Source organism: Filicampus tigris, chromosome 10 (genome assembly GCF_054856515.1).
Source record: "Filicampus tigris isolate MCC_2025a chromosome 10, RoL_Ftig_1.0, whole genome shotgun sequence".
NCBI classification, from domain to species: Eukaryota; Metazoa; Chordata; class Actinopteri; order Syngnathiformes; family Syngnathidae; genus Filicampus; species Filicampus tigris.
Genome location: NC_141226.1, coordinates 17,574,782 through 17,596,214, shown reverse-complemented (window position 1 = coordinate 17,596,214; position 21,433 = coordinate 17,574,782). Strand labels below are relative to the sequence as shown.

At 41.2% G+C, this 21,433-nt stretch overlaps 2 protein-coding genes and 1 long non-coding RNA gene across 3 annotated transcripts in view; 2 read left to right on the top strand and 1 right to left on the bottom strand.

Annotated features, from left to right (window-relative positions):
• Window positions 1–11,504, top strand: part of LOC147141101 (uncharacterized) — a 31,087-nt gene extending 19,583 nt beyond the window's left edge. The window contains exons 4-5 of the long non-coding RNA XR_015088302.1: window positions 5,786–5,866; window positions 11,346–11,504. This is a non-coding gene — a long non-coding RNA (uncharacterized LOC147141101). The remainder of the gene's footprint in view (window positions 1–5,785; window positions 5,867–11,345) is intronic.
• On the bottom strand, window positions 1,195–19,435 carry LOC147141100 (protein Wnt-3a). Its single transcript, XM_086042485.1, has 5 exons — window positions 18,668–19,435; window positions 16,505–16,796; window positions 10,455–10,696; window positions 5,329–5,594; window positions 1,195–5,103 (listed from the first exon to the last, which is right to left on the bottom strand). The coding sequence occupies exons 2-5, from the start codon at window positions 16,696–16,698 to the stop codon at window positions 4,624–4,626; spliced, it is 1,182 nt and encodes a 393-aa protein (XP_085898611.1). The 5' UTR covers window positions 16,699–16,796; window positions 18,668–19,435; the 3' UTR covers window positions 1,195–4,623.
• Window positions 18,565–21,207, top strand: LOC147141099 (chymotrypsin-like elastase family member 3B). The gene is made up of 7 exons (XM_086042487.1): window positions 18,565–18,615; window positions 18,695–18,869; window positions 19,902–20,027; window positions 20,122–20,258; window positions 20,624–20,766; window positions 20,846–20,998; window positions 21,082–21,207. Exons 1-7 carry the CDS (start codon window positions 18,579–18,581, stop codon window positions 21,097–21,099), a joined length of 789 nt encoding a protein of 262 aa, XP_085898613.1. The 5' UTR covers window positions 18,565–18,578; the 3' UTR covers window positions 21,100–21,207.
• Window positions 21,208–21,433: the final 226 nt, after the last annotated feature.

Genomic DNA, 21,433 nt, shown 5'->3' with positions numbered 1-21,433 from the left:
GTTAAATAAATCGGTTACACAGTTAATGTTTTATTTTTGTATACCTCAAAAGTCCTCTTTGCCCTTTTAAAATTGTCCTATTTTTTGTACTCAGAATCTTGTGACAATACGGTTGTAGTTTAGGGAGAGAATTTCAATATGCCTATAAAGTCATCTTAAAGAAAGCCAGAGAAGGATACCACCGAAATATATTTGGGATAATAACTATAGAACCAAATATTCAATCCAACTTTTTCTATTTTGTCATCGCTCATTCACCCGCTTCATTCAAAGCAGCCTTGAATTTGTTTGGTTGTTTGTGTAGCTGGGCATTACTGAGAAGCACTATGTGGCTTTTTGTAAGGTGTGTGTGTGTGTGTATATGTAATAATGTGATTGATCGGATTGAGATGATGTCTCTGGTGGTGACATTGTCGCAGGCCTCCAAAACCACTATGAGGGGTCCACGGGCTGAGCCGGAGCACTGGTGGGCTCTATTCACTACTTAGTACCTCTAATCATTCTCCTTTTCTTCTTCTTCCACTAATCTATTTCTAAGCTCAAATTTTTTTCCTCGTATACCATCTCATGTTTTCCGTTGAGTCCCAAAGGAATCAAACGATGAGTCCAGCTAATTTCACTGACAAATCTGCAGCGTGTATGCCTCAACGACTGTTTTTTTAATTACAAAAAGTCAGGCTATTAACGATAAGTGAACCGTGTCATAATTAATTGGTTGCTTGTATACAAGATGCACAATGGAAATGTATGTAGTTTTTGGGGGAGTAGAAAAAGCATTACAATAGCTTTTTTATGCTATATATGTACGTATGTATGTGTGTGTATATGTATGTGTACTGCATATCAAGTGTGTCTGTGTGTGTGTGTTTGTGTATATATATATATATATATATATATATATATATATATATATATATATATATATATATATATATGTATATGTATATATATATATGTATATGTATATAAGGAAAATCAGGCTACAAAAACGGTTTTGTAAATATATATTTTTACTTACTAATATATACATAGCAGAAAATAAATAATTGTAAAAAAAAAAAAAAAAATCACAAACACTAGTATGTACAAAACTTTGGACTTTAAGAAGCAAATTAGAGCGCAAATATTAAACTACAATAATTACCACAAGAACATCAGGTTTCAGAAATACATCAGATGATAGCGCGAGGAAACTAGCTGTACTGCATCTAATAAATCATCTGAAAACAACTTTTATGCTATGCTACACTTTTACATGGTACACACACAGTCGAATGATGTATACAAAATGTATTAAGTTTTGTCGCAAAAATGATAATAATGAGCTGTTTTGATAAACACTGTCGAGTTTGTGTCATTTTTTGTTGTAATCTTAAATTGTAATCTTATAAAAATAGAAATTTATTTTGTCTTTTTCAATTAAGAAAAGTTGTATTTTTGATAAATCGTTGTAATTTATTTCTAATTGAAAATTGAAATGCAGTTTTTTTCCCCCGCTATTTTTTTTAAGAATAGAGGTACACATTATATATTAACATAAGTTAAATGTGTTTTGAAAAAAGCCATGTTTCAAGAAGTCATGTTCTTTTCAATTACTTTTTGTTTAGAAAGTCTTGTTTTTGTAAACATAAGTCATAATTTAAGGAAAAAGTCGCAACTCAGGGGAGCACTTTTTCAGAAAAAAAAAATCTCATGAGAATTTTTTTTTTAGAGAAAAAAAGCTGTCTTTTTGAGGGAAAAAAATCTTTTTACATGTATGTTACATTTTTGGAGAAAATTGTCATAATGTCATAATGTTCGAGTTGTAGTCTTGTATGGCTTTTTCTTCTGAGAAAAAGTTGCATTTTTAAGAGAAGATTTACATTTTGTGGAAAAATACTTTTTTAAAACAACTTTTTGTGTATTTTTTTCATTATTTTTTCTATTGTTTTTTTTTTATTCATGAAAAAAAGTTTTGGGGGGGGTCAAGATATTAGAAAGCCTTTATTCAACTGTGCAGGTGTACCTAATAAAGAGGCAACATGACCTCTCATTTCAGCTTTCAGTAGTTTTTACTTGGAGAAAAAAAAAAACAGAGCGGCTGTGAGTCATCTTAAATTAAAAGTGAAGCAACAAGTCAAATCACGTTTGCTCTAATCAGTCTACAAAGCAACTAAAACAAGAACAACTCTATTTTGCTTAAAATGCAGAAGATTACTCTATGTCGGGAATGAGTCCAAACTTCACATTTTCCAAACTATAAAGCACACTTCTTTCACAGAAAGAATCTAAAACAAAACAAAAAGAACAAAAAACTTATACAAACAAATATTGAATGCAAGAACCTCAAAAGTGACAATAACAAACAAACGGTAATAAACGTTGACTGAACAGCATTAGAAGACAGGAACATTTGATAGCTTCAGTGACGCTGCTTTTTCAGAAGAGAATGGAGAACATTCACGTTTGGTCAACTTTTCAACACAATTCTGTACTACACAATATGTTTTGTGTGGCTTCCAGGGAATGTTTACCAAAATATTGATAATGGAATAATTCTGTGAATGTGAATGTGAATTGTAACATTATCATAGAAAAAGAAAAAAAGTCTGAATTTGATGAGGAAAAAGTCAGAATTTTACAAGACAAAAGATGTATTTTGGCAACAAACATTTCAATTTTATTTGATAAACCTCTGAATTTTCGTATAATAAAGTTCCAATATTCTGAGGGGAAGAAGTTATAATATTAAGACAATAAAGTGGTGATTTCTAAGAATATTGTCGTAATTTCTTTAGACGAATAAAGTCAGGATCTTGTGAGACATTTCATAACATTATGACTTTTTCCATGTTTTTTTTTTCTTTTCAATGTTGCCTCAGAGTAAATCAGAAATACTTTTCTTTTTCTTTCAATAAATAACTGCCGCTCGCCACAAACACCTCCCATTCACATGAGAAATTCCTAATACTGATAAAAATACATGAACACATGCTTCATTTGATGTAATGGACACAAGTGCTGGACTTTTGGCGTTTGTTTGTTTTATTGTGGGGGGGCTTCTTTGGTTCTAAAATTCCATATTCTTTGTTTTAGGGAATGTCCTTGTAATGTTTGGATTAATGGTTTTAACTTTGATTCAACACAATGACAACTTTGCCATTATGACATTCGTTCAGACCGGCGCCTCCTTAAAAGCGGGGTACCCATACCGATAATCGTGCCAAATTGTAGCATTTTTCCCTCCTTCGGATCTTTGTGACGTCAGCAAAAGCCAGTTTATCGGATGTTTGTGCAAGATTATCGTGAGCGATTATACTGTGATTTGGGGTGTGTTGCAAATTTCAGTAAAGTCCACATTTTGAACATTGCCATTGTGATCGTTGGGTTTGGACCAGTATAAACCAGGAATTTAAACTGTTGAAGGTTGGCTCTCAATTGGCAGCTTAAATATAGCAGGGCGAACTATATTTAAAGACCCTGTAAAGTGAATTCTGACATTTATTTCTAAATGCATTAGACATGTTTGAAGATAATTGCTGAAAATGTGCAAAGACAGACAACTACTAAACGTAATACTCAAATTCCGATAATCTCCGCAATTGTTTTTCAGTTTTCTTGACTTTTTGGGCATGGCTGTAACAGTGCTAAGCAAGATTATTATAGTCAACACAAACCAACGAAATAACAAAAACTACAATTGAAAAACATTTTCCTTAATTAATTAAAATAAAAACAAGAGTTTAGAGTCTTCAATGAACCTAACATGCTTTTTTGGGGGGGAATGTGGTAGGAAGCCGGAGGGTGCGGACAAAACACACACAAGCACAGAGAGAACAGGAACAGGAAGGCCGGAGGTCGGATTTGAACCACCAACTTCCGAACCGTGAATCTGATGTGCTAACTAGGGCCCGTCCGATATGGATTTTTTAAAATTTAGGCTGATGCTGATGACGATATTTGCCAGAATAAAATTCAGATAACCGCTTAATCGGCCGATTAATACAAAAAAATAGAATGAATAAAATAACTTCTTTTCTGGTGCCTTAATGCTTACAATAATATATACAGCACAAATTTCATGGAGAACATCGGACAGGTTTACAATACTTTGTCCCTTATTATTTGTTTAACGGAAACATTGGCAAAAACGTTTTGCTGATTCTTTATGGGGGGTTGAATGTTTGAATGTCATTATATTTGTCTTATGTTGTAATATTTGTCTTATGTTGTAATGTGTAAATGTGATAAAGATTTTAAAAGAGCTACTATCATCCGATTAAATCGGCCGGCCGGTTAATCGGTTGGGCCCTAATGGTAACCACTACTCCCCGTGCCGCCACAAGTCTTACTATTCTCAACTAAACTACATGGAAGACAAAGATAACATCTGGAAAAAAACAAAATAAAAACACCAATATGGTGTTTGACATTTACCAAACAGTCCTTTCTGTGTCACCATGAGAAACCGGTGGTCCACATCAGCATCACAACACCTCACAACGTCCTCCTCGTGAAGCGTTCCAGAAAATGGAGGCTGACTTTTCGGGCCTCTGTGAACAGAACGCAAGGTCCCGTCCACTGGACCCCATGGACAGATGGGTCCAGTCCAAAGTCTGAAGCTTCAAGATGGAGAAGCAGGTGTTATTTGCAGGTGTGGACATCGTAGACCCTGACACACTCCTGGCAGCTGACGTAGCAGCACCAGTGGAAAATGCAGTGGCACTTCTCTTTGCGCCTCTCCGTCCGGGTGTTGTGGCCGCGGCCGCAGCACAGCAGGTCGCAGCCGTCGATGCCGTGCGACGTCAGGTTGCAGACGCGGTCTCGGGTGCCGAACGAGCCCGTCTCGGCGTTGGGGTCGCAGAAGTTGGGCGAGCCCTCGTAGTAGACCAGGTCGCGCTCGGTAGGGGGCTTGAAGTAGTTGTACCTGGGCCTCAGGGTCTCCACCCAGCCACGCGACTCCTTGTGCTTCTCCACCACCATTTCGGAAGCGCTGTCGTACTTGTCCTTCATGTAGTCGCCGATGATCCTGAAGTCCGGCTGAGACCACCAACACGTCTTCACCTCGCAGCTGCCCGACAGCCCGTGGCACTTACACTTCAGGAAAATGTTGTCAAAGAGAGACTGGGGATGAAATAAGATTATTATTATTCATCAGTGCTGTGACTTTTCTGCTGTCTTAAACACTATCGGAAGCACTGACAGACATTTACAACCCAAATTCCAATATACTGGCACCAATGGTTTTGTGTCATTACTGTATGCTAAGACAAGCTGCAAGAAACTGGCAACAGCTAGTCTTAAAAATAGACCGCTTCTCCAAAGTAACAAGGACACAGGTGAGCTCACCGTCCGTCCAGCCTCGTTGTTATGGCGATTCATGGCCGAACGGGCATCAGGGCGGTTCTCCCTCGCATCTGCAAACTCTCGGGACACCATACCGCCAAAATCCACGTCTTCGCTACAACCGCCCCACTTCCAGCCCTCGCCAGGAGGGCCCTTGTGACGCGTGTCGCAGCCACAGATGGTGGCGGAACCATCGGCGCAGGCCCGGGTCACCGCAAAGGCCACTCCGGCTGAGGCGATGGCGTGGACGAATGCTGACTCACGAGTGGCTGGAGGGAGACAGATGCACATGCTTGATCAAAAGCATTCGGACAACAGGAAGTGGTAAAGGAAGACAATATAAAATAACAGCTTCCACTCTTCAGGGAAGACCCTGGATTAAGCCAACACTAGTGTTAAGGGTAGGGTTCACCCATTGAGGATGAAGTGAAAAGGCTGATGATCTGATCATTTGAATCAGGTGTGTTGCAGGAAGGAGAGATGGAACACAGGCAGGACACCGGCCCTCGAGGAACAGGATTGAAGACCCCTGATTTAAATGGTAAGTTATCGTTTCACCTTCTCTTTTTGGATCTTACTCTACTGTATGAATTTAGCGGCGGAGAAAGTAGGTCACAACCTGCTAATCCCGTCTTGCATAACCTCAAAGGCAAACATCTTTCAACCCACGCTAACGAGACCACTTGTAACACATTCAGGTGGTGAACTTCTGTCGCAGAGGTCATTAGTCGTGTCGACCATATGTGTTTAGGTAGCATCCACAAAAGGTGCCAGTGTGGGGCTTCATTCATCCCAGACATCAATCGTCATGTCTGTGAATAAGGCCAGCGAGGGCCTTTGTCTATGGGCTGTCATAGTTAAGTGATGACTCATCGGGCATCATGAGAGGAAGACACAGGCCTGACAGGCCTATCATTAAGAGACTCAATTAAGCTTTTGAAAGGTTAGGAAATGGCATCACAGATGGCATAATGGGGTGTCTAGATATCAAAGTATGTGTGATTACAATTGTTGTTTAAGTGGAATCACATCTTGGAATACTAGTTAATAAAAAGAGCTTCATTGGCGCATGGTTCCGTGAACATCAAGAGTGAAGGAGGAGAAGGAAGAAAGGGACAAGTACAAAGCTAAAGGCAGAAGGAGCTCCTCCCTTATAGCAGGTTCCAACCAGTTTAAGGACTAAAGGGCATTAGAAAACAATGACGCAAGAGAAAAGGCCCACTGTCATCCTCCACCACCCACTCCACACAGCTACCGTACAGTGTGTGAGCTCACTAGGTGTCATAAATGTAACAGAATCCCAACGGTTAAAAAGTACAGGCTGATGATTTTTAAGAGAGCGCAAGGCATCAGTGTCGACCAAAATTAACTGTCAGGGTGTTCAAAATAAAAAACAAACAAACGTGATTCTGCTGTGTATGTTGTCCGAAAACTGCAAATTCAATACATTCGTCTAAATATCGTCGCTGTTCGACAACATTGTATGCCTCATTTAACTATTCAAAGACACCCATGTAGGTTATAAATTTGTCTTGAAAGCTTTAAGTGGACCTGGATGAGAACATAACTAAAAATGGCTGCCAATGGTGAAACACGTGTCTATTTTCCAAAAATGCAGGTCTCCACAAGTAATACAATTGAAATAAGCACAAGTCATTGCTGAATGTCCAATTTAGAAACCCAATTTTGACCCGTAAATACCTAGTGATACTAAAGAGGTACTAGCATAACACGACAAGTGTGGCTCTAACATGGAGCCCTGATGAACTCCTTTGGCAGCTTTGCATCGATGCTGCAAAGGATAAATGAGTCTAGGAATGAACGGGGTGAGGAAAAGAGGATTATCTTGGGACAAAATGAGCAAAGGAGTAGACCCAGGAAGCAATTAAAGAGGGTGTTTGGATTTCTTCTAAAATTGTACAAGTTATGGGAAATTGAAATTCCCCTGCCTTACAACATTTTGTCAAACATGCAGTTCAGTTTATGCATCAAAGCAAAAAGCACTGAGCTTGTGAGGTGGCCTTCTCAAGCCTCGTAAAGATATTTGGGTGATCAACATGGGGTTGACCTTTGGGGCCAATTACACCGACAGTAACATTTATTTCACCTGCTCTTGCATTAGTTCCACTGCTTGGTTTTAAGACCATTTGATGGCGTTTCATGACACTTCGCATCCCCTGACAGCGCTTCCCCACCAAACTTTGCCAAACGCCGGCAGGCCAAGTGGTCCCTACAACCTGCTGGGGGGTTGAATCCCCTATTGTGCCTCCACTGTCACGCTGCGTTAGTCCCACAATGGCTCCAGATATTTTATATGAAATTTGCCCTGGCCAGTGATTAGTGGGGACCAAGTTAAGTCATAGCAACAGAGAACTATGCATTGGCTGGACCCTGCTTGTCGGCAGACGGGGAAATCCCTATTCAAATGCTTTAATAAAACAATCTAAAGGGCGTGTGAATGGGGAAAAGCACTTTTTCTCCTGCTTAATCTCATGGTTGCAAAGATATTGTGCTCCGAGCTGAGCCCAGCAGGGAGTGGGGCTAAGGTTCCCCCATCAACTCCATTTGCCACACCCCTTCTTTCTTTCTTGCACAGAGTTAATGACATACCGGCGTGATAGCTTCCCTCCCCCCCAGCATGGTGAGACATACGTTTTGTGAAAAGCGGAGACCTCTTAGCTCATCCTAAACACTTACACATTCCCATCCTCATGTCACAGGTGGCCATCTGCATCCCAGACCTAATCCAAGTTTGGTCAAGAAGAGAAATTTCAGTCCATCAGAACGTGGGAGCTTGTCATCCACATTACACACAGGTTACGTCAATCGAGTTTCCGATCAAGCTCGTAATGGTTTGAGGCAGGAGTGACGGTGTACACCTATACCTGTAATACCTGCAAAATGACCGCGGTTGCCTCATTTTGTTTTATAGAGGCCCTCCTTAATGCCGTCAACTGACTCACAAGAGCGCAGGTTGATGGCAGGGAGGTGTTCTGTGAATACCAGGAATGCCAAAAACAGCCCTGGGATCGGCTCGTTGCGCAGCGAACACCTGCGCGGCGATCTGTTACCTTTCATCACGGGCAGATTCCTGCAGTGCATGTTTTGACACTTTACTTAATGCAAATTAATGAGTGCTGACGCAGACGCGGCCCGCAGGCAGGGTTGACGATTCGGGGCGTGGAGTGAAGCGAGAAAACCGAGGGAAGACGATCGACAACATGGCAACTGTTTGACCGTATGACGTACGCCGCCACGCCGGCGTCGGATCGCATTTGATCGTGAACGGAGGTCACTCAGATGAAATGTTGCCCCATAACCAGCCTCAAATTGTCCTCCGTATAGTGAAGGTGAGGATTACGAGGGCCATTACGGGTAGCAAGTGAGACCTATAAAGACGCCCGCTCCCCTTTGGCCCAAAAGAAGCAGGAGGAAATGGACACACTACAGTCTGAATTGCAGACAAACAGACACCAGTGAGGACAATGGGCCCGTAGCACAGACAAACACCAGCATCAATCAAATCCAATGAAATGGAAGCCCTTTCCTACTAAACCCTATCAAAGGCCTGGGAGCTCCCGAGTCACTTTGGTTGGCCTCTGACAAAGGAACTTAATCCAGCCACTTTGACCTCTCACATTATTAAGGGCTTCACTGACCTTAATCCAATCAAAATGATCTACTGAAGCCCAGTCGCTGCCTCCCCTTTAACACTCAGCGCCCTGGCAATTTGGGCTCGGGGAGGGGGGGAGCAACAGGGGAGAGACGCGGTGGTATTTTGCTCCACAAAAGGAGCTCGGATGGAGAATCCCTCTCACCTCCTACTCATCCTCAAGCCTCCTTATTACTGGCTCAAGAGTTCATTAAGTGTTAAGGGTTGAGAGATTAAAGCAGTCGCTCCGTCTCACCTCGACATGTTTAAGTTACATTTCTGGTAGCTTGGTGATAAGTTCAGAACCTTAGAATCATTTTGAGCTTTGGAAACATGTTTCATTAGAAGTTGAGTGAAACATGATTGGCACATGAGTAGACCTTGATCATAGGAAATACAAGCACAACGGTCTCTCAATGTTTCCGGCGCCAAGGCTGTTTAACTCATTCACTGCCATTGATGAATTTTCTTGTCTTTTCACAGTCCATCCGTTCAATCCCAGGAACTCATTTATATTTTTTTCAAACGTTAGCGTGAAAGAGGGTCCTAAAATGCCTTGCAGTGAATGAGTTAATAACAACTGATTGTGCCGAATTTGACACGGCAGACTTATTTGTTCCATGAATTGATTGTGAAAAAAGCAGAGCCTCAAAAAACGTGATGCTTATTATTAGATCAAAAACAGCCAAGGTATCTTGCCAAACCAATCGGTGAAAAGTGAAAGCCTCCGTTCCAGAAGAAAAGCCTTCAGTGAGGATTTTATTCTGTTGTCTGGTTTCCGATCAAAACATAGCCTTCGTAGGTTTGACCCTTCTTACAAATGTGCAGTTCAACTAATGATTTACATTTCTTCCCAAACACGCATTGCTTTAGTCCTAAACATGCGAAATACTTAATTGTCATGTCAAATTATTGGCAAAGGTCCCATTCAACTATGTAAATATAGCCATACACTCAAATAATACTGCCTGGATTTGTCTTGTTTTGAGCTTCTTTTTTTTTTTTTTGATGACTTGACATTTGTCTGGAAGTTGCAATTCATCATCGCTGAAAGTCAACATATTAGATAACGTGCCACCATTCAGTCTCAAGTGTTGTATAAGGCGCTTCAGAGGATCACGAGCAGAACGATCCCTGGGGATTCCCTCTCAAAGAAAACTCCAACAAGACTGAACGCAGTTTGATTGTATGCATGATTTCAGGCGTAGTGTTGTCTTCCTTCTATTTAAATAAGGATTTGACTGAGCCTAATGGCTGATGCATGCGAGGAGAGCAGGTTTTTCCGTCGTTCTCCTCAGGGTGGTTTGAGAATGTGGAATGAAAATCACATGCAACACTTGTCAAATGGTCTGTTGGGAGGTCACAAAGCGTCAGAGAAAATCATTTTCGGTACATTAGTCAAACTGCTACAAGGCATCACTTAATTGGCAGGTTGGGCTTGGAACAAATTCAACGAAATACACAAAAAGGGAATTACCTTTATCCAACACTGGTCCAAAAATGGCCAGATTGTCATTGACGGTGGTGCAGTTCCAGCGCCGCCCTCTGAACTGGTGTTGACACTCCTGGATGCCAATCTTCACCCCTTCCGTCACGCTGGGCATGATTTCCAAGTAGTTGCGGCAGAAGCGCAGCTGCTTGGGCACCAGCCCTGGAATGCTGCTACAGAGGATGGGTTGCGTTCCCAATGATGAGTACTGGTGGCCCACCGCTAGTGACCTAGACGCAGAAGGTCATTAGTGTTTGAGTTTGACCTAAAAATCCAGTTAAGAATGTTTGGAGGGGTAATTGCATGTCTGTGGATGCGTGATTGCTAATTTGGCTATCAGATGCTAGCATGCTAGGTGTCCATCAACCTCCTCCCCACCTTGCAGACACCTGGCCTTTGCGAGCAAGGAAATTGCAGGCCTGCCACCAGTGCTTCTGTCTGAGATGAAAGTCCATGATGCATCTCGAAGTCTTCATAGACCTTAAGCTGACAACCAGGAGAGCTACACCTTGTTATTATCTGTCCACAGGGATACCATCTTTGGCTAATAAGAGTGCAAACGCTATGTCAAAACTTCAGAGAGCGTATCAAGACTAACACACACATGACCCAATTCCCCCAACTCTCCGCCTTGCCTGTTTTCCTTTGAGGCTGAAACAAGTGCAAACTCGGTTCAATCATGACATCGTTGCTTTTATTCACCTTCCTTCTACCATGCTATCTTCATTAGCTCCGCCAAGTGAAACGCGCGAGGTTACGTTTGGAATGCGCATTGCCACCTACAACACTGGGGTGGAACATTTTGAATCGTTACCGGTTTTTACTACCACTGTCAGCATTTTTAAACTAAGTTGCTCAGCAGTCTTCTTCTGTCTACAGGAATCAACCATAACTTGGAATCAGTATTCAGCTTTGACGGAGTCCAGCGCTCTGACGAGTTATCATCTTCACTGTGTCCTCTTGTTAAACCTGGAGTGGAACAATATGGACTTTAGCTTTTGTCTGTTGAAATGTACTACTATCAGCTTTTTAAATCTAATTGCTCTACCGCCTTCCACTGTCAATTTAAACTGTCAATTTCTAGGTTTCTACTGAGTTATTGTATTCATTGTATCTTCTCAGTTATCAGTAATCCAAGAATTGAATATCCAATATTAAAAAAAAAAATTGCAGTGGTCTCTTGTTCCCTTTGAAATACCATTTGCTATAAACACATGAACTGTTGACCCGATTATTCAACTCACTAAAATCAATATTCAGAGTGCTCGACACAAGTCGCAACAGAGATAAATTGTTTTAAGAACACCCCACTATTATCTTTGTGCAAATGCCCTGCAGGTTAGCCGCAAAGTGACTTTTTGGCAAGTTTGCGCTCCGTGTCAACGGACTGTTAAAGTTGCCACTAATCTTATGATCCACCCAAATGATACCAGTTACTGTAGCATCCACGCAAAGGTAGAACCCGGGCAGGTGTGTCGCGTTTGGCCGCACGGCTAGCTCGCTATCTGTTGACCTTTCGTCCAGAGACTAATCACAACAAGATTAGCAAAAGTCCTGACACAGGCTTGGGGCTGTTTCCTCTAAAAAAAAAACAACCTTCCAGTGGAAAGCCAAATGACCCCCTGCTTGACATCTCCAAACGAGCTGACCTTGAAGACCTCCGTTACGTCTCCAAATGAAGAGAACGACACATAAATTGCTTGTTGCGATTGGAATTTCAAGATTACATTTCAATGTTGTCGGGTGTCACGACGTGTCAGTAAGTGAATCACGGTTTTACGTGCCCTCAAGCAGATGTCAGAGCTATTTGTCACACTGGTTCTGGCACAATTTCTCGCCTCATTTCTACAGACTACACCGCTATAGTAAATCACAGAAAAGGTGAGCAAGTTGAAAATGGCCCCTGAGGAAGTCACAGTCGTCTGCAGCATCCGCCAGTAAATAAGAGCACTGCTATCACGAATTGACCTCGCTTTGGCCCTTGTCACTCCGTCCTACCAACCACACCCCCCACACCCCCCGCCCCTAACAGCACAACAATCCCGGCAGAAACCCCGAGTCCGCATCCCACAGCAGAGCAGACTTTTGCTTCGCTCCCTCTCTCATGCACAACAAAAGAGTGCAAATGCAAAGGAAGCCCGTGTTGACCAATTCATCACAGGCTCATCACTGTGATACTGCAGGGGAGGTGAAAACAAGCGCCGCAGGCTTGCATTTTTAAAGAGCTCCTTGTCAGTCACATCCTGAACCTCCTCCACCTCTGTGGCCTTGCAGGAAAAAAAAAAAAGTGGTGTTTCTTGACGTTTCAGTGGCACTTGTCTTTACATTAATAAATCTTGAAGCACCCATTCAGCAAAATTCACAGGAAAAAAGTCAAAAATTAATATTTGGGAATTTGATTTAAAGGAAGAACGTCCGTGACAAAAACATCACTCAGGGTTTTTGTGCTCCAGTTCTCCCAGACAGCCTAAAAATGAGAGCAGGGCATGATGTCCACTTTTCGGACATAAGTACAGTGTTCCCTCACTTTTCCTGGGTGGTACGTTACATGATGTCCCGCGACAGGTGAATTTCCGTGAAGTAAAGGTTTAGTTTTTGAGGGGCATTTACACCACTGATAAGCCATTACTGCCTGACGTATTGGGCTCCGGTACTTCATTTTTTTGGAGGCACTCTGAATAACCAAACGGCACATTTGAACGGCGTTCCGAGTTTACAAATGGTTTGATTGAAGCAGTGCGCTTGGAGCATATTTCCAAACGCACTCACGATGAGGGAATGGGGATTTTGGAGGCAATGACCTCTAACAGTTATCGTCTTGAATTTTGTAAAACAAATTTTCCCTCCAAAAAAAAAAAAAAGATTTGCACCTGTTTGCTGAAGCTGAGCTATGATTGATCATGATCTGAGCCCTGAGGGTCTGTGATGCCATTTTCAGTCGACAGAAGTGACAAAATGGCTGCCCCCAGAAATGGCTAAAAATGGCCAAAAGAGATTTTGTTGCTTAATTTTAAAAATTTGACTTCCACTTTAAGGTCCGTAAACCAAGGACTCCAGACCAAGCTAAATGAATAATTGCTTGATCAATATTTTGTTATTGTTGACATGACGTATTCTTGAAGAAAAATTGTTGGAGCAAACCTTTCAAAAAGCTGTTCTGCATCCTGCTCACAAGCTCTGAGGAAATCAACGATCACTTTAGGATAGAGTGGCTGCAAATAAATACTTAAGCAGAACTCATATACACATACAATTATTTGTCTGGGTGCACGCTTGGCCCCCCTCTCATATAAGCGTATCCAGCGCAGGTTTAATACATATTTCAGCAAGCCCAAGCAGGGCGCTTCAGAATTACCACTTTACTCGTGCGCCCCGGGGCCTTGGAGCAGACTTTGACATCAAGAGAATATGTTTGGGAAAAGGAATGTGCGGCGAGCTTTCACCTCCAGGTATTTATCTTCTAAAGGTGGGGTGGACTTGAGGGGGAAGGGGTTGGCGGGTGACTTTTTTTTTTTTTTTTGGCGGGTGCAACCAGGCTATGTCATGGCAGGTTGAGAGGAGAACGGTGCATCTTAGGGGCACCGAGGCCGGAGGGTGACGCAGCGGCCTCGCTCGACTAAACGCCAACGGAGCGCCATACAAATGCGTTCTTTGCCTTGGGATCTGTTGCCACGTAACAAATAAATAAGTCCTTCTACAAAACTAAAACCATTACGTCAATGAGTGATTGTATGCTAGCAGTCATGTAGCTAACTGTTCTGTTTGCTCGTCGTCCTTTCTTGACTTGATCCACCCTTCAAAAATCAAACCATCAGCTCAAGAGCTATGTTGGAATTTGCTTCTGTTATGATGACATCATGGAAAATAAAACTACCTCACACACTGACATCCTTAAAAACATTGACCATATCAGGTGATAATCCACTGATGGATTAAATATGACAGTTTTTTTTTTAGAACCATCCAGCAATGGTCCTGATGTGGGTCAGCATTTTTTCCAACTAAGGCCCAAATGTTATATCAGGATTTCCTCCCAACTGAGCACAATCATGAGTTTTTCATCACTCTAAGCGGCAGGGGACCTGTTACAGGAAGATACACCCAATATCCAACCATGCGCAAATACTGAATCATAAAATAAATAAATTATGTTTCGTTTGTGATGTTCCATAAGGTCTGGGCTTGCTGCGTATGACGCACAGACATTATTACACCTGGCAAGAACTGTATTAGAGGAGCTCATTGGAAGTTATAAAACACATTAGAAACGATAACGTACAGTGCTATAAAACTACTCAGTGGAAAAATTATGATCGCACTTGACAGTTAACTGCCCAAACTGTTAGTGGGCCATATACAGCACATGTGAGCATTTGATCTGAAATGAATGAGTTATCATAAGGAGACTTCCCAATTCCTCCTCCAAAAGTTTAATTTCCATTGAACTTTATATTCTCGCTCTCTTTCCATTTATATATTTAGATGTACATATACTGTGTATATATACGCTTGCTGACAGGGTGAACAATGACAGCGTTGACATTTTTGGCTAATATTAGCATTAGCATTTAATGAGCACATGGTAGAATCTTCCCTTAGCAACAAGAGTATAGTGTTTAAAAATATATTTTAACTACTGCAAGGGTTGTCACATCAATTGATTTTTCCACCGTGACAGTGGACATGTCAAGCTTGACAATATCCAACTACACATATGAGACGATGGAAATTACAAAACAAGTGTATTTATTCTGCAATTACCCCCTGATTGGGCCTCCAATGAAGAAAGACAAAATACTGGTGGTATGTCACTGAAAACATCAGAGGGTTGCTTCAAGGGGCACTTAATCAGGTTAACAGTTCATGACACATGCAAAATGTTCAATGTGATTATGAAAATGAAATACACATGACCAAAACGACTTGTTTTATCACATAACTTGTTGACAATAAACCGATGTTTTTTTTTGTTTGCTTTCATATAGCCGCTTATTACACACACTGTAGTTAGCAGAGCAGTGTGTGGGGCATGATCAAATCAAATCAAAATCATGCAGCCTCTCATATGACTTCAGAGTTTAATTATTTTGCAACATTCTCACAATTATGACCCTTGACTGTTATGAAAAGCCTGAAAAAATAGACATATTGCTCATAATAATAATAATTTCTTTGATTGTTGCCAGATGTTTTTCACACATTTAGTGTCAAAACAAAAATGGCTCCTTCTTTAATAGGTTGTAGTTCTAAATGTAGTACATGAACAAAATATCCAGAAAAGAAAAATGAACCAAATCAAGGATCCACAAATGTAATGGCTCATTTCTTCTCTACCTCAAAGTTTGTCAAAATTGCTGTGTGTTTGTTTACTAACAAACTGCTTGGAAACCACAACTTCCCTTCATGTGGTAAAGGGCAAAACATTGGACACACCTCTTAGTATGATGCAATGCAGTTGACGCCACAACAAACTACAATATGATACAAAACATCATTATCTAATTTGAGAAAGCCCCTTTACATGGATGCGCTCAGCATGTGTACAGGTAAATAACAGAATGTGATTATTAAGTCATGTCAAGTAAAAATGGCATTAACATGTCCAAGCATCTCAAATGTGGGTGACCATCCCTCACGTGCACACGCACGCCTTCTGCACCTGCTGCACTGCAGAAGGAAAATAGAACTTTTGGGAGACGATCCCCCGCACCCCACCACCCACACCCCTAAAAAAACTAAACCTGCCTTAGATGTCCTGGAAATAAATGTCATTTGCCGTATTTATCAAACTTCATGTGATGATGTGAAAAAACAAACAATCTGAATTGAACACCTTTGTGAAAAAAAAAACGTTTTTTTGGGACCCTTTCACACCAAAATAAAAAAATACATAGGCATAAAAATAAAAAATGTAACAGAGAGGACCTTCCTCAAAAATATAAATACGAAAAATACATAGTTTCAAAATACGCAATGTTAAACAGTCCACGCACACACTCCTTTCATTTTCAGTGACTTTTGCATCCAAAATGACTTACCACCAGATGGGATAACTTGCCATGACACGCGTGAGCCCGCAGAGCAACAAGAGGAAACATCCAACGAATATCATCCTTAAAAAAGTTCCTTCGAACCTCTCCAGCGTGATGCCTGATGCTGCGCGCCCGCCTGACGCCCACACGGATCGGAACCAAAGTGGTAAACAATAATAATAATTACAAAAAAAAATCATCAACAAACAAACAAACAGTGGCGATGATGGGATCTTTATCGCTTTGCGCCAATCAACTCGCGCGTGGCAGTCACGCCGTGGCAGAAGCTGACAGTCATCTAAAAAAAAAAAAAAAAAAAAAAAAAAAAAAAAAAAAAGTTAAAAAGCTTGCTTGCCTCTTTTTTTTTTAGGACCCAATCATGAGCAATTGCCAAAGGGTTATCTGTGATGATACGTTCCCTCACTCGCTCAAGGAGCCAATTTGAAGATGTCTTTTTTTTTGGAGCTCATTGAGAAATGCAGTGCGTGTGATATATAATGTAGTTTAAAGGAGGGAGAGAGGGGAGGGTCCGAGGGGGCTTTTAAATAGACATCGGAACCCCCGCGGATTGCGTAGCTATAACAACCTGTCCGGATTTCACTCCCTGGCTTGAACCTTCTAAAATGCAGAAATAAATATGTGTGAATTGCTCCGGACCATTATTGACTCTCCAAGGGCTTTTTTTTTTTTTTTTTTTTTTAGGGGTGAATGACGAGCCCACCCTCTATTCCCCCATTCAGGTGTAATGGATTTTTATCATAATCTTTTTTTAGATTAGCGAATGAAAAAAAGTCATAAAGGAATAAAACTCTAAAGGGTTACTTGATCTGCTTGAGTCAACTGCAATGTCAAGCAACGCTGAGTTGCAGGGAGTTTGCATCACGTTATTTACGTCATACATGTGCTTTGTTTACAAAACCTTTCTACACATTCAGTTGAACCGGTGCCTATTACTAATTGATGTGTGAAAAACGTTCAAATATATTTATATATAATCTTGCGGTGCTGGGGGACTTTTTAAAATCTATCCTAAAATGTCATGCATGACACAACTATCAAAAATGCAAAGAACACCACGTTAACTCAACTCCTTGGAAAACGTCACTTCATGAACGTAAATGCAACAGAAAAACGAAATATTCATCGTTTTGGAGGTACAGCATGGCGAACCTTCATACAATTAAGCCAGCAGGGGTCACTAAATCCAAGCAGCGCTGCCATAAAGATGGGACAGCAATCATATGTAAACGAGAGGACGATTAAAAATAACCCACAGCGACTCTTCTGGGATACTGTCATCAACTTAAAGCTACATTACTACATTTTTTTTTTAAATTGACTTCTCAAATATTAGCACTACTTTGTTGTATTAATATTGATCAGTTTGAGCGCTTCAATCATGAGTCACTCTCCAGCTCTTGAAGGCGATCAGAAAAAGATGTCAACGCCATCTAGTGGACATTGTTAGATAGCAGTTAAGTGTTAAGCGCGTCTGCCTGACAGTTGTGCGGAGTAGGGTTCGAATCCATACTTTGGCCTCCATGTGTGTCGCTGTATGTTTTCCCAATTGTCTTTCTGTTCTCCAGCTTTCTCAGGTTTGTTGATTGGTCAAGTGGTTCTCAAATTTTTTATACTACTTCCAAAAATATTTGGCTCTGCAACAATCACAATAATGGCCAACATTAAACAATACAGTAGTGTAGTAGGCCTAAGTAAATAACTTTTTTTTAAATCAAAAAGTATATTTTACATAACTGTACGCCACTGTAAAATTCAGCAATTTAAACAACACTGTGTTTAACAGGTTAAGCCCCTAAAGTCAAAGGTATAACTGGCATATAAAGTCTTTAGTGGGGAAAAAAAGGATAACTTTGTTAAAGGCTCAAGTGGCCATATTGACCTTAGGCTTATCATCATAAAAGCACTCCTAATGAAATTTAAAAAGTCAGCAAGACCTGATGTGTGGCTTGTACGCCGTCTCACCACCTGGCTGAAGTGGGGGAAACTCCCAGGAAAACTCCACATCTTTGCCATAAATAGCGCTGCTTGATAAGCCTTGTTTTTTTTCCCCTATAAAGACATGGTACTAGCACTTGTCCTCCTGTTTGTCACAGCTGGTGAGTTTTGAAAACGTTTTTGAATAATGAAGGTGGAAAGTATAAATCCCACCTGCGACTTGTAGTGTCTTGTCTTAAGTGTCAGGCTGCGGAGTTTCCAGCTACCCGCCCGACACCAACCAACGTGTGGTGAACGGCGTCGAAGCCCGTCCGTACAGCTGGCCGTGGCAAGTTTCCCTGGAGTCCTTCTACCCGACATGCGGAGGAACCCTCATTGCTCCAAATTGGGTTTTGACCGCTGCACACTGCATCACGTGAGCTGCCTATTTAGAAGTACAGTAGAATTATAAAAAGTCTACACACCCTTGTTCAAACGGCAGGTTTTTGTGATTTGTGAAAAACAGACACCAAGATAAATTATTTCAAGTTTTTCCAGCAAGTGAAAGTTTGCACACCCCCTTGTAACTATATGTGTTCAGAATTAAACGACCACATTCAAACTCATGTTAAACCATTTAAAGTGCCTCTGATTAAGCCTGAAGAGAGTTTTTGGTGGGGGTTTTTTTCCTGACATTTTTTGCTTTCTGGCAGAGGCTGAAAGGTTTTGTCTTAACATTGATTGACATTTACTTCTCTCAAAAATACATTTTAAAAATGGTGAAAAGTTTAATTGAGTTGTTCAGATTACAGGTCACTTTAAAGACTAAATCAAGTCAAAAATATTCTCGACCATAATATGTTCTATGCATCCCCGCTTGACTAAACACGGTACTCTGATTAATATTGCCTTTGTGGAATATGGATTAATCTGAAAAATCCATATTGCCTTTGTGGAATATGAATTAATCAGAAAAATTCACCAGTTTTTATCCATCTCGGGGCGGCCATTTTGTTTTATACTGCCACTTGCTTTCGACAAGAAATGACATCACAGTGCCAAAGGGCTCAGCTTTGTCACATGACCAAACCCAGAAAAAAGGTGAGCTGTGATTGGTCATTACCTGAGTCCCGAGCAACTGTGATGTAATTTTCAGTCGACAGCAAGTGCCAAAATGGCCGCCCCCTAAGATGGATAAAAATCGCTATTTTACTCTGTAATTCATATTCCACAAATGCAATATTAATCAGAATAACATGATTAACTAACAGGGGTGCATAGAACACATTATTGTAGAGCCATTTTTTTACTTGACTTCCTTTTCAATGGTATAACAAGTTTTGCAATGATTTATATTGATCTTTTTTTTTTTAGCTCACAAAAACCTGGCGTTTGAGGGTGTGTTGAATTTTCATATCCACCGTGCGTAACGTGATGCATGCGTGATTCTTTGTCGTGGCCGTTCCAGGTTCCACACGTACAGGGTGGTTCTGTCTGAGCACGATATGAGCTTGGATGAGGGACCCGAACAATCCATTCGGGTGGATAAAATGATCATCCATCCCAAATGGAATGACAATTGTGTATCCTGCGGGTATTGTTGTCACGCCCACGGAAAACAGCACCTACATAATCAAATTAAAAAAAAAAAAAAAAAACATCTGAACTGTATTTACATTTTTTCGTAGGAATGACATTGCCTTACTGAAACTGGAGCAGAGTGCTGTCCTCAATGAGGAGGTTCAGCTGGCATGCCTACCAGAACATGAGGAAACCCTCGCCCACAACCAGCCCTGCTACGTCACAGGCTGGGGTCGCCTCTACTGTGAGCTTCCCATGTTTCACTTAAATCCCACTTCTACTTTAAATGCTAAGTGATTTTTGTGGAATATGAGTTAAGGAGCAAAATCCACCCGTTTTTATCCATCTCAGGGGGCGGCCATTTTGTTATTTCTGTCGACTGAAAATGACATCACAATCATGGCTGAGCTTCGGAAAACAGGTCAGTTGTGATGTCATTTTCAATCGACAGAAGTAACAAAATGGCCACCCCAAGAGATGGCTAAAGACGGGTGGATGAACTCTTATTTGCCAAATGCAATATTTATCAGAATGCCTTGTTTCAACTTGTGGGCTTGCATAGAACATTATCTTTGAAAAAAATTTTTTGGGTCGACTTCCACTTTTAAGCTGGAGGGCCCCGAGCGGCTAAACTACAGCAGGCTCTCCTACCTGTGGTGAGCCACAGCATTTGCAGTCAAAGCGAGTGGTGGGGCAGCTCAGCAAAAACAACAATGGTGTGCGCGGGAGGAGAGAGCAAGTCAGCCTGCCACGTACGTTTTAGTGGGGTGTTTGTTTAAAAAAAAAAAAAAAAAAAACGGCATTGCTGTAATACGTGCCGCCATGTTGCAGGGTGACTCAGGCGGGCCCCTGAACTGTAAAGGCAGAGACGGCAGATGGTACGTCCAAGGAGTGACCAGCTTTGTGGACGGGCGAGGCTGTAACACCCCTCGCAGGCCCACCGTCTTTACCCGTGTGGCCTCCTTCATCCCCTGGATCACAAAGGTCACAACCCCGGATGCACTTATATATACATACACATAAACACTAGCTTAACAATGCCATTTTTTTGTTTTATGTCTTTGCAGACGATGGCGCTAAACTGAATGTTCCTGGCTTGATATAACATTTCGGAGCATCGTTGTTTGTCTTTTATATTTCAAGTATAAGATACTAGACTCAACAACAGATACAGCACTCATGGATCAAACACCTGTTGAGAATGTCCCAAATACAAGCCTTGGAATTTAAACCAAAACAGCTGATTTTCTGTTTAGTGTCATGCATGGACCCTTGAAATGTTTTCCTTTGTCCTGTAATGGTAGACAGGTCCACAGAATTCCATGTTGACCTGTGAAACTGCTGTCAGGGGCTGATTTTTGTCTAGCTTTACACATGGCGCTATTGGATGTTTTTTTTTTTCCGGGTTGTCATATATAT

Bases quoted from the DNA above. Each gene is read 5' to 3' on its own strand.
- LOC147141100 (XM_086042485.1), bottom strand. From the start codon at position 16,698: ATGATTTTTTTTTGTAATTATTATTATTGTTTACCACTTTGGTTCCGA. The intron at 10,697-16,504 runs GTAAGTCATTTT...TTCTGCGTCTAG, and splicing joins GCAAGTTATCCCATCTGGTG to GTCACTAGCGGTGGGCCACC. The intron at 5,104-5,328 runs GTGAGCTCACCT...TTTCATCCCCAG, and splicing joins ACAACGAGGCTGGACGGACG to TCTCTCTTTGACAACATTTT.
- LOC147141099 (XM_086042487.1), top strand. From the start codon at position 18,579: ATGGTACTAGCACTTGTCCTCCTGTTTGTCACAGCTG. The intron at 18,870-19,901 runs GTGAGCTGCCTA...TGGCCGTTCCAG, and splicing joins ACCGCTGCACACTGCATCAC to GTTCCACACGTACAGGGTGG. The intron at 20,028-20,121 runs GTATTGTTGTCA...ATTTTTTCGTAG, and splicing joins GACAATTGTGTATCCTGCGG to GAATGACATTGCCTTACTGA.